Here is an 11676-nt window from a genome sequence, read left to right as displayed (position 1 = left end):
AAGAAGAAGAAGAAGAAGAAGAAGAAGAAGAAGAAGAAGAAGAAGAAGGAGAAGAAGATAGCAGGAGGGGAAGAATGAGGGGAGAAAATCAGAGGGGAGATAAACCATGAGAGACGATGGACTCTGAAAAACAAACTGAGGGTTCTAGAGGGGAGGGGGCTGGGAGGATGGGTTAGCCTGGTGATGGGTATTAAAGAGGGCACGTTCTGCATAGAGCACTGGGTGTTATACGCAAATAATGAATCATGGAACACTACATCAAAAACTGTAATGTATGGTGATTAACATAATAATTAAAAAAAAAAAAGAGGTCTATTAATATTAACAAGTCTGTTACTTAGAAAATAATACCGAGAACACCTGGGTGGCTCAGTTGGTTAAGTCTCTGACTCTTGATTTCACCTCAGGTCATGATCTCAGGGTGGTGAGATGGAGCTGGCCTGGAGTGGGCTTACTATTCTCTCTCTCCCTCTACCCCCTCCATTCCCCTGCCTTACATGCATGCGCTCTTTCTCTCTAAAAAAAAAAAAGAAAGAAAGAAAAGAAAACTGAATTTCCGTAATGGAAAAAAACAAATGGTTCATATCACTTGTGACAAAGACTACTTGCCTACTTCTAGGAACCGAATCCGAGATAATAATATAAATTCATACAAAGTTTATGCATTAAGACAGATGCTTAACAGTAGTGTTTATAAGCACTCAAAAAATCATAAACTTCATATCCAACAATAGGGTTCTGTCTAAATAAAGTACAGTGAATTCTCTTCTGAAGTCACTAAAGATAGTGCGACAGATTGAAAAACCGGCCAATGTCCTTAAGGGCTCCCCTCAGTCTATTTCTCTACCCCTGGGCTGGGCCGGGCCACGTGATTTGCTTTAGCCAATGAGACGTTAGCAAAACGAGACCACGTTTTGGAAAGGCTTGTGTGCTCTCCTTTGCCGCTGCCACCAGAGAAGCCCCAGCTGTCCCAGCCCAGGCTCCAGGCATAGGAATGAGGCCATTCTAGACCATCTACCCTCAGCCCGACCAGCCCAGACCAAGGGAAACACCCTGTGGCAAACAACCCACAGAATCCTGAGAAACAAGAAATGCTTGTTGTTTTAAGCCACTAAATTTTGGGTGGTGTTTAATGGTATGGAAAGATGCATATGGTAAGGAGGACCATATAACTTATTGTCCAAACCAGGACATTTCTGACAATGGGATTCTATTAATGATTGTACCAGGACAAGATGTGTAACCCAGGATGGTCTTGGGCACCCTACTTATGGTGGGACAGTAAAGAGCAAAAGATAACTACAGGACTGCACACAGCATAATCTCCAGTCTAAACATTATACTAAGCGCAATATTGTGTCCTGGATTGGGTCCTGGGACAGAAAAAGGGCAATGTAGAAAAACTGGTGAAATCTGAAAATGTCTGGTGTCTAGTTAATGGGAATGCATGAAAGTAAATTTCTTAGTTTTGTATGTAAGATAACGATATTAGGGGGAAGTGGGTAAGGAGTGTACAGGAATTCTGTGTGCTATCTTTGTAAGTTTTCTGTAAATCTAACATTACTCCAAAATAAAAATTGAATTTAAAAATTATTTTAAAATCATATGCATATATGTTTATTGGATCCAAGAAAATCCATGGGAATTCTCCCAGGACTTTGGAAAACTCTCTCTTGGGGGCCCTAGGAATCTTTTTTTTTTTTAAGATTTTATTTATTTGAGAGAGAGAGAACAAGAGTACGCAGGGGAGGGGCAGAAGCAGGCTTTCCGCTGAGCAGGGAGTCCAACAAGGGGTTGGATCCCAGGACCCTGGGATCATGACCTGAGCCGAAGGCAGGTGCATAACCCACTGAGCCACCCAGGCGCCCCTGCAACTTCCTCGTTTCTGCTGCTGTAGAGCGGAAGAAGCCTTAGACAATATGTGAACAAATGAGCATGGCTGTGTTCCAATGAAACTTACTTGCAAACAAGCAGGGGCCCAAGGGTGGGAGTTTGAGGACCCTTGATAGCTCTATATCAGAGACAAAGAAGCAAGGTCCGGGGCTCTGGGGTTTCAGGAGTAAGGCCTGGAGCTCTGCGTCAGGTTGGGGTATGGAACCCCATATGAGGCAGTCCCTTGGGACAGCTACTTGGGCTTGATTATAAGGCTCCCTGGCTCCTTCGCGGGTTAAGAAGACACAGGTGGGTGTCTACACAGTGTGCTCTGTGAGTGCTGCCAAGACCTCCTTGCACAAACAAACCACAAACCCAAACCTTCACTCTTGATGTTCACTGGAATTCTATGCTCAAGGCTTTGCAACTTTAAGTTGCACATTCAAACTTGTGTTTGCAGTTACACACTTCAGACACAGATCATGTCCTGGCTTCCCCTCTTTCTGTACTCTCACTGCAAAGGAGCTGCTGGGTCCTGTACATGCACACTCTTGCCTCTGATTTCAGAGAGTTGCCCCCAACTTCCTCAGCTCAGGTCAAGTCACCCACCAGCTCCATGCTCTGCCTGCAGACACTCTGCCTTACATAGAGTTTCCCAGCAGGGGCCACAAGCGCCAGGGAATGCACTTTCCTATCTTTGGCCCTGTCACTCTCCTTCACTCAGGCAGGTAGCCAGCCAGCCCAGTGTTCACAGCTGGTGTGAGGGATGTGGCAGGGTAGAAAAGAGAGCAGCCTAGAAATCTTTCTGGATTTTGTTCTCAAAATCTAAGTTTTCAGGAGAGCCTAGAGCACTGGGGAGGGGAAGCCTTGGCGGGATTGGGCCGGGAGCCCTGGGGAGGGGAGGTGGGCCGGCAGCTGAGAGTGGAGGACAAGGGCTCTCTCCTCACCCAGCAGAAGGGAGCTGGGAGCAGGGGCGGACAGAGAGGACTGCGGTTGCCTGGCAGTAGCAACCTGGGTCCTCCTTCCTGGTCGAAGGCCCGGGGTTGGGGGGGCAGGTGTAAGACCCAGGTACCCAGAGCGAAACAGCTGCCTGGGTGTGAGGCCACAGGGGTACAGAGTAGCCTCCTCAAGGTTGCTGCAGCAGCTGCCCCAGGGCATGTGGGTGGATCAAATACAGAGGAACAGACCCCTTCACCAGGCCTGTGATGGATGGGGATTCACGGCTTCACCTCAATGGATACAACCCCAAGAAAGATTGAGTTTGGCCCAGTTTAGTAAACAGGGACTCAGTCGGAAAAAGTGGAGTTACAGAAAACAAGAAAAGCACTTTACCTCATGTTGAGATTTTTATCCACCTTGTTAATTTTGCACCTGCATGAAAAAGTGCCTGCCCTGGGGGAGATTGTGTGGGGTTCTAATTGTCATTGGTATCCTAGGAGAACTTAGGCTCTGTGGTGGGGAGACAAGCAGGTAAGCCTGGGTTACCAGGGTTAGGGGTGGGAGGAACCAAGGTACACCGGAAGAGGAGGAGCATCTCCCAGCACGTGAAGCTTCTCCACTTTCAGGACCACGCAGGCTCCGTCCTGCTGCTCAGAGTGGATGCTATAGGATCCCCAGGCAGTGGGCTTCCAGGGTCTAGGACATTCACTGTGCGCCTCACCAAACAGCTTACTATGGGATCAGAGCTGGGTGAGCCCAGGGTTGAGGGGAGCCTGCACAGCCTCTAACAGGTTCCCTGTCTGATGGCAGCAGCCCCCTCACTGACCTCCAGGCTCCAGCCTCAGACCCTCCAGCTTGCCCTCCAAACTGCAAAGCTGATGGAGCCACTCTGCTCCCCACCAGCTCTTGGGAAAAAGTCCAACCCCTGAACCTGGCCCCTCCTCCCCCGCTCACCCTGCCCCCCTTTGCCAACACCTCCTTCCAAGTTTTTTGGCCCAGTCATGTTCTTTGTTGTCATTGGGGCTGGAATGCCCCAGAACGTGGGCCCAGGTGGATGGCACAGGACTAGGGAACAAGGAGCTGGCCTGGCCTGGAGGATGCCCCAGGAGAATGGTCAATGCTGAGGACTGTGCCTGCCTCCCCCATAGCATCCCTCACTGGAGACCCCTCCCAGCATACCAGATGGTATGGAGATGCTCCAGCCGCTTTTGCTGCAGGGCTTTCTGGTTCTTCAGCATGCTCTCCATCTCCTTCTTCACAGCTGGAGGAGTCCGGATCCTCTCACTGGCCATGAACTCACTGGGTATCCAGATGCGTTGGCACCATAGAGAGGAGAGGAGGGGCAGGGCAGGTGGGAGAGAGAGGATGAGACTCGTGGTAAGAACATTCAGAACCTAAGCACCCTTACACCACTCCAGCTGCTTCCTCCCCATCGGGGGCCACTGGGACAATGATGAGAGGAGGGAGGGTGCGAGGTGGGAGAGAAGAACCACAGGGCTGCCAGTGAGGCTCTGGCACTAAGAGCATGGAACCAACAGGCAGAGATCTCGGTGTGGGTCCCGACTCCTGCCTGCCAGCTCTATGACCTTGGGCAAGTCACTCCCCTCCTGTGAATCTGTTTCCTTGTCTGTAATCGAGCTAATGAAGAGTACCTTCCTTACCTGGTACCTATAAGGACCCAGTAAGATACTGCAAGCAAAGCCCCTAGCACCAAGCCTGGCTCAGGGGAAATGCCCTGTAAATGTCAGCTCCTGACATCACTGTTGGTGATTATTGACATTTGTAACAACCTCCAGGCCCAGGCCCCGACCAGTCCCTTTCCATATAGCATCTTGATCATCACTGAAACCCTAATGCTGGCCCATCATCGTGCCTGCTCTGCGTAAGGAAAGAAAAGCTCTACTACGTTCAAGTGCTTGATCAAGGTCACAGGGAAAGCACAGGTGGAGCCAGGTCTCAGTACACTTCTCTTCCATCCCTGGTATCAGACTCTGGTGTTCTCATCTGGAAATTCAGGTGTTCAGATGGGCCTCCCATCCGCAGACCCACAGCACAGACGGACATTCTTAGGCATCCCGAGACATCTCTGCCCAGCAAGCAAAAGAAAGCCTTGCTGGTTGGCCAGGAGCTGCAGGATCCTTGTGTCAGTATTAACCAAAGGGCCACCTGGCGGAGGCAGCACAGAGATGGGCCTTCTCCCTTCCTCCCCGAGGTGAACCTCAATACCAGAGGGCAGGAGGTATCAAAGCCTGAGGGACTCCCACCCTCCTTGGCCCAGTGACACAGGGTTATGTGCAGCAGTAGAGTGGAAACTGGGCAGATAATCAGCCTGATGTTTTCAAACAATTTGTACTGGGCTCAGAAAACGCTTACATGATAATGTTTATGAAGAAAATTAAGATACAAGGCGACATATGCAGTGTGGGTCCAAAAAACCTTGGGAGGAAATATACCAAAATATCAGCTGTGCTTCTCCCTACGGCGAGAGATTACTGGTGATTTTAAATTTCTTCTTTATACTTTGATCTACTGTGACTTGAAGAAAAAAAAGAGGAAGAAGAAGCATATATTTTTACCCCCAGAAGAAGAGCAGCACTCTGGAGTCCTGACAATAAGGGAGGGCGGGGCCACCGGCCTGCTGAGCCGGCCTCCCAGGTGGGTCTGGGGAAGAGCTGTGGGCAGAGTGGGCAGCCACGGACCTGAAACTCTGCACCAGGGCCTGCTTCTTGAGAGCCTTCCAGGCGTCCACCAGGCCCTGCCAGTGACGGTGGCTCTCCAGCTCCTGCTGCAGCGTGGCCTCCATGAGGTTGATGAACAGCTGGGCGATGGCCCTCCGGTTGCCCAGTAGGGCTTGGTTTATGACCTGTGGTACAGGCAGGCAGGCTCTACACGAGGCGGGGGCTCGCCAAGCTCAGAGCAAGGCTCAGCTGGAGAGGGATAGCGGGAAGGGGGGCCAGGTGAGGTGCAGGCAGAGGGCCTGGGGCGCAGCGGGGCCGAGTAGGGCAGAGGCAGCATCTGAGAGGCATTGAGGGGTCACTGGGCACTCAACGCAGTTGCCTGGGGCTGAGCGGCCATGGACAGTGACAGGGGTCTTTCCTGAAGGCTTACCTATGACCCCTGACTTAACCATGTACCTTCAACCCAGCCCCAAGACCATATCAGATCGTTAAAGTAGCCGATTTTAGTTCACTGGAGATGAGCACTCTCGTGGGCTCTTACTCTTTAACTGTTCTTTTTTTTTTTTTTTTTAATAAATTTGTTCCAAAAGCAGAGTGCTCATGCCATCAGGGATCAGTTACATATGGTTGTGATGAGAAGACCCAATTACCAAATGAGGCCAGAGCTAGGACATTCTTCCTCAGTCCTCCCAGTGACCCTCCCCTAGGCATCCTTGGCATGGCAGTGGGGACAAATCTTCATTGTGTGGCACTGTTCTACTTGGTAGCCTGCCCCCTTTATGAGAGCAGTCTCTCCCATGCCCCCGAGGTGTGCAACAGCCAAATGCCTCCATAGCTGCCCAAAGCCCTCGAGGCGCCACCCTGGCGCAAGGGTGAGAACAAAGCTCAACTGGCAGAAATTCCAGTAACAATTTTCACTGGAACCTGAGGGGTGTCGCCAGCTATACTTCCTAGCTGGGGGGGCACCGGCAGGTTTTTCCTCAACCTCCAATTCTGCAGCCATAATACGAAGATAATGTTATTGGCAGCCTAGGGATTTTGTGAAATTAAATGAGATAAAAGCACATGGAGTAAGGAGCGAGTGCCAATTGTTATAATGAGTATAATAAGGGTGTGGAAGTCAAACAATGAAACATCCCCAGGTCGCTGCTAACTCTGACCACCCCTCAAATAGAGCAAATGGATAAAAGTTAGGGACTCTTGCTTGTCTCAAACAACTGCGGCCACTGCTGAGCCGTCTTTTACCCCCTCCCCCCAATAAGTATTGGTGTTTAAGGATCGTGATCCCCATTTTATGGACAGGGAGTTCCAGGTGCCGGAGCAGAGTGACGTCGGGAGCTTGTGTGTCTGGGCAGTGGAGAGGGAGGTCTGTGCCCGCTCCCTGTCTGTGCTTTGTCCAGGACTCCAAGGTGCAGAACCTTGAATTTTTTGTTTTCTACACCCAAAGAAAGCAGCTGGGCAAGGGTGGGGTGTGGACAGGGAAGCAGTGGGGAAGAGCCAGGAGAAAGAGCATGCTTTAACAGACACTGGCAGCCAGCAGGAAGGCAGACAAGAACCACTAGAAAAACAGAGCAGGCTGGAGTCACTTAGGAGGGCACAAAGCACCCGGAGAGCAGGACAGCCCCATCATCTAGCACCTACTGCACTGCACATGGTAAGCTGAGACAGGGCGCAGGCATGCTCGTAAAATACATCTGTGCTCAAACCAGGGACGCTGTGCTAGGTCACTGGGATTAAGACAGCAGGGATGGGTGCCATGTAATTTGGAAAGATTTCTATTGAAAATACTTAACAAAAACTCTGGTTCAGAACCCAAGTGACCAACCTGAGTTACCTGGAAATGTGACCCATGAGAAAACATTCGTTCCCTGTGACACCAGGCTCTGGGGCATCCTCAGGTCCTGCTCTATCTGGGGGCTGATCCCCTGCACATGCAAACCACTCACCATGGCTTCCTTATTTATCAGCCTGTACACTTCGGGCTGCATGAGGTAGGAAGTTTTCTCTATGATTTCCACATATTTCTTCAACACACCTTTGAGCTAGAAACAAGTTGCCATTGTTAGCGACTCTCTTTTCCTGGAAACCTAAAAGGACACAGACGATGCCTCACAAATCCCACAGGTGAAAATCACCACAAGCCCATGTGCAGGCCAACTCACTTTATCTGCCCGGGAGAACTCGGCCTCGTACAGGGCCTCATCCAGCTCCTTGATCCCCTGCTTCTGGAACTGGAACTTCTCAGCCACCTGATCCCACAGCTCCAGCAGGGTCTATGCCAAGAAGCCTGGGTCAGGCTGGGAGGACAGATGGGCTGCAAGGGAAGGAGCAGGACCCGGGTGGGGCGGCCTGGCCACAAGGGAACCCCTACTTGGATGGTGTAGTCTTCGAGGTTGGTGTCGCTTTCCACCTTTTTGAAGAGCCGGTCAATGTCTTCATCCGACTCGGCCAGCTTTTTTAAAAGAAGAGCTCCTGGCTCCAAGATGAAAGGTGCCATTTCCTAAAATGGGCCAGTAGGGCAACGGCCATGGTATCAATGCCACCAGAGAGCCCGGCCCTTCCTCCCACCCCAGGCCTGTGATGGGGAAGTGCCTGCTGTCGTCCTGCCTTGAAACTGATCATCATTCCCTAGAACTAGGGCGCTAGGATTCACGAATTCGTTCACAGCCAGAGCACAAGGGCAGGCCCCATTCCATCGGTCATGGGCCACGTGCTGGGCACTGCACTCTGGGCTGAGCCCTCGTCCTCAGACTCTCTTGGTCTGGAGTAGGTACTGACCTCGGGCCTGGTCCCTGGTTGGGGCTCAGCAAATATTCATTAAAGAAGTGCCCAGTGAAAGAATTCCGAGTTTACTTCCGATGAGGGAACTGAGGCTCAGTTATGCTGCATGACCAAAGCCACAGAGCCATGGGCGAAAGTAGAGCTCATGTACAGATGGGACGGATGAGTGAGGTGACGACTGGCAGGGGGTGGGAAGACCAGCATGCCCTAGCAGGACTGAGCAGGGAGCTCAAGGTCTGGGCTTTGGCATCAGCCCTGGAGTCCGGTTCCCACCTGGCCTGCTACGTGCCAAGTCAGGCAAGACTTTTGGGGCCTCACCTGCAGAGTAGGAGTAATAATGGTACCTGACTTAGAAGCTGTGCTCATCTCGAGCACTCATAATGGACACTCAAACATGGCTACTCTGATTCCTTCTACACCACTGGTGAGCCACTCAGGACCTCTGAGCGGGGCGGGGGAGGGGGGGTGGGTGCGGTGACAAGCCCGGCTTGGGAATGGCCCAGGAACAGAAGGGGGGAGAGGGAGGACTCTCACCATCCCAATCTGAGCAATCTCCTCCTTAAAGCTCCCCAGAGCACTCTCGTAGCCCCGCCTCTTGGAGTCCATTCCCTTGGTGCCAAGGGTGGTGGTGCAGGGCCTCTGGGGAACTGAGGGAGAACAACAGAGGTGAGGGGGCTGTCCTCAGAGCTTCAAAGCAAGGGCAGAGCACCCAGAAAAAGTCAGCAAGGCAGAAAGTGCCTTGGCTCAGGAGATGGACCCCAAAACCAGGCCACAGTGTCACAGACTTAAGGAAAAAGAGAAAAGACAGAGGTGATCCCTAAGTGCTATAAGGAATGAAGTCTCGCATCTACAGTTAAATGCCAGAAAGTATCCAAATGGGACAAATAGAATGGGACTAGTTATGTTTTTTAAAAAGTTTTATAGAAGCACATATATATACAAATATGAATAACCAACACCTATATAGCACTTACCATGTACCAGGCATTGTTCTAACTCAATCACCACTCCTGAAGAGGCCGAGAGGCGGGTTCTATTTCATCAGCCCCATTTTACAAGTGAGGACGCTCAGGCATGGCCTGAGCAGGGGTTTGGATGTAGGCCGTCTGCTCTAGGGTCTGCGTTCCTGCCCTGCGCTCTGCTGTCCCCTGAATCTATGTGGGAACCTAGATATTGTATGTCCCATGTGGTTTCACGGTGGGGGCCATTCTCGGGAGGAGGCAGTGTTATTGTGAAGGGAGACTTTTTACTTTCTGCTTATCTCCTTCCTTTGTTTTTCCACAGCAAGTGTATATTAGGGGGTGCCTGTTGTAAGTTTGAACCCACGTTGGGTGTAGGGATTACTTAGAGTGAGCATGTATTATTTTTTTAATCATGAAGAAAAAGAGCCTTCCTCCACAGTATAAAGGAAGACAATGTAGATTGAAATCCTTTTGTGATACTGCAGTAAAAAAACATCCGTTCCCAACTGATTTTCATCAGTAAATGCTGAGTGTGCAGAGCCCCTTGCCCCCTCCCCAGCTCCCTGTTGAGGAGAAGGCCCAGGGCTGGAGGCTCAGGGGAGGAGGCTGAGGGAAGGAGGCCGAGGGGAGAGAGCCGGGCCTGCCCTCACGGTTGAACAGAGCCTCACCGATGGTATCCATGAGGCCCCGGACCTCTCGGGCGGCAATGGTGCTCTCACTTTCTTGAGCTTTTTTCTTCTTGATTATTTCCTTTTCCCTGAGGCACAAGCAGAAGAAACAGTAAACCCCCAGCCCACTCCCCCACACCAGGGCAGCTCTGGCACACAAGGGAGTCCTCAGAGGGACCCTGGGTATTGGTGATAACCCAGGCCCACCCCATCCCGACAGCCCCAAGGCCGTGCCAGTCTCTCAACAACCATCTGCTGCCGGCAGGCACGATGGTCCCTAGACAAGGAATCAGGGTCTGCTTCTGCTCTGGCTGCAAACCCCATGTGGGTAGTAGGCAAGAGCCACTTCCACATGGGGACACTGAGGACTGGAAGGGGCATAACCAGCCTGGGAAAGCCAGGCCGGTGCTAAGCACTCAGCATTTACTCCTTCAGCAACCCATCCTGTGAGGCATTTGGGGTAACCTCACTGTCCAGGACAGGGGAAGGGGCTTAGAGAAGTCACTGTACAAAGCAGAGCTGAGACTCCCAGACCCACATGTGTGAGGCCAAGGTCCATGGTCCATGGAGTTTGGGGGTGGGAGGAGAAAGCTGAAACCCCAGGACAAACTATCTCAGTGGGAGGAGCAGGGTGAGTGAGCACGACCTTAGCTTTGGAATAAAAATCCCTGAATGCACTGTCCACAGGACAAAGCAGCACAGAAATGCAACAGGTCTCAATGACACCTGCCATTCCTCAGGGCCCCCACACGTGTGGTGCTTTGTAGTCATTTCTCATGCAGGCCTCACTGCAGCCTTACCAGCCTGGGCTGACCCTCCAGAGGTGGGTCTTTCAACCTTGTCAATCAGATGCCCATGGAAGTCCGGGTGCTCTGACTACAGGAATGCCGATGGCTCGGCCACTTGACCCAAGGACTTGGTTTACATTGGTGCTGATCTATCCCTCCACTGGGCTCCTCTTCCACTCACCCAGAGGCCCTGCCCTGGCTGAAGGAACACACAAATTGGCTGGCTTTGGCTGGCTGAATTTTCAAGAAGGGGACAAGAGAGACGCCATTGCTGAGTTAGTGACCCTAGTCATCTGAGGGTGGCAGAGCTTAGCAGGTTGTCCTCTGGATCTCTGTCCAGGGCAGACCTAGCTTTGTCTGTCTGTCCCAGGAAGCAAGCACAGCACAAGGCCAGCACCCTCCATGAGAAGTGCCTTTCCTAAAACACTGTCCTGTAGGGGCTAAGAGCTCCTGACTGATCTGGTTATCGGGATAGTGGGTGGCTAAACCCTGGGGAAGAGGGGACCCTTGGGAGGCACAGGTGACTCTCAGGTCAGCTGAGAGGGGGCTTAGACCCTGCTGCAAGACCATCCTCCTGGGAAGTAGGGGTAGCATCGACCGGCCCCTGCCAGCTGTGCCTCTGGACCCCTGCACTTGGCATCATCACAGGGGCTAGAGAACACTGACCTCCAGTCTGGGCTTGGGTGGCCAGTGGGTTTACCCCTCTGGAGGCAGTTAAGGGTGCTGAGGGTCAGAAGCCTCAGGGGAGGGGCGCCTGGGTGGCTCGGTCGGTTTGGTGTCTGCCTTTGGCTCTGGTCATGATCCCAGGGTCCTGGGATTGAGCCTGGCATTGGGCTCCCTGCTCCGCGGGAAGCCTGCTTTCCCCTCTCCCTCCGCTGCTCCCCCTGCTCATGCTCTCTCTCTCTCACTATCTCTCTTTCTCTCAAATAAAATCTTAAAAAAAAGAAAGAAAGAAAGAAAGAAAGAAAGAAAGAAAGAAAGAAAGAAA

General features: G+C 51.8%; 1 protein-coding gene across 1 annotated transcript in view; it reads right to left on the bottom strand.

Moving 5' to 3' along the window:
* CCDC180 (coiled-coil domain containing 180) overlaps positions 1 to 11676 on the bottom strand; it is a 61274-nt gene that overhangs the window by 46430 nt on the left and 3168 nt on the right. Inside the window, 7 exon segments of the mRNA XM_044920601.1 lie at positions 3991 to 4110; positions 5511 to 5674; positions 7436 to 7531; positions 7652 to 7762; positions 7861 to 7989; positions 8805 to 8917; positions 9901 to 9989. Of these exon segments, the coding sequence (XP_044776536.1) occupies positions 3991 to 4110; positions 5511 to 5674; positions 7436 to 7531; positions 7652 to 7762; positions 7861 to 7989; positions 8805 to 8917; positions 9901 to 9989 (822 nt within the window).

This window comes from Neomonachus schauinslandi, chromosome 13 (genome assembly GCF_002201575.2).
Source record: "Neomonachus schauinslandi chromosome 13, ASM220157v2, whole genome shotgun sequence".
Taxonomy (NCBI): Eukaryota; Metazoa; Chordata; class Mammalia; order Carnivora; family Phocidae; genus Neomonachus; species Neomonachus schauinslandi.
Note: the sequence above shows the minus strand (reverse complement) of the source record. Positions and strands in the feature narration are given on the sequence as shown.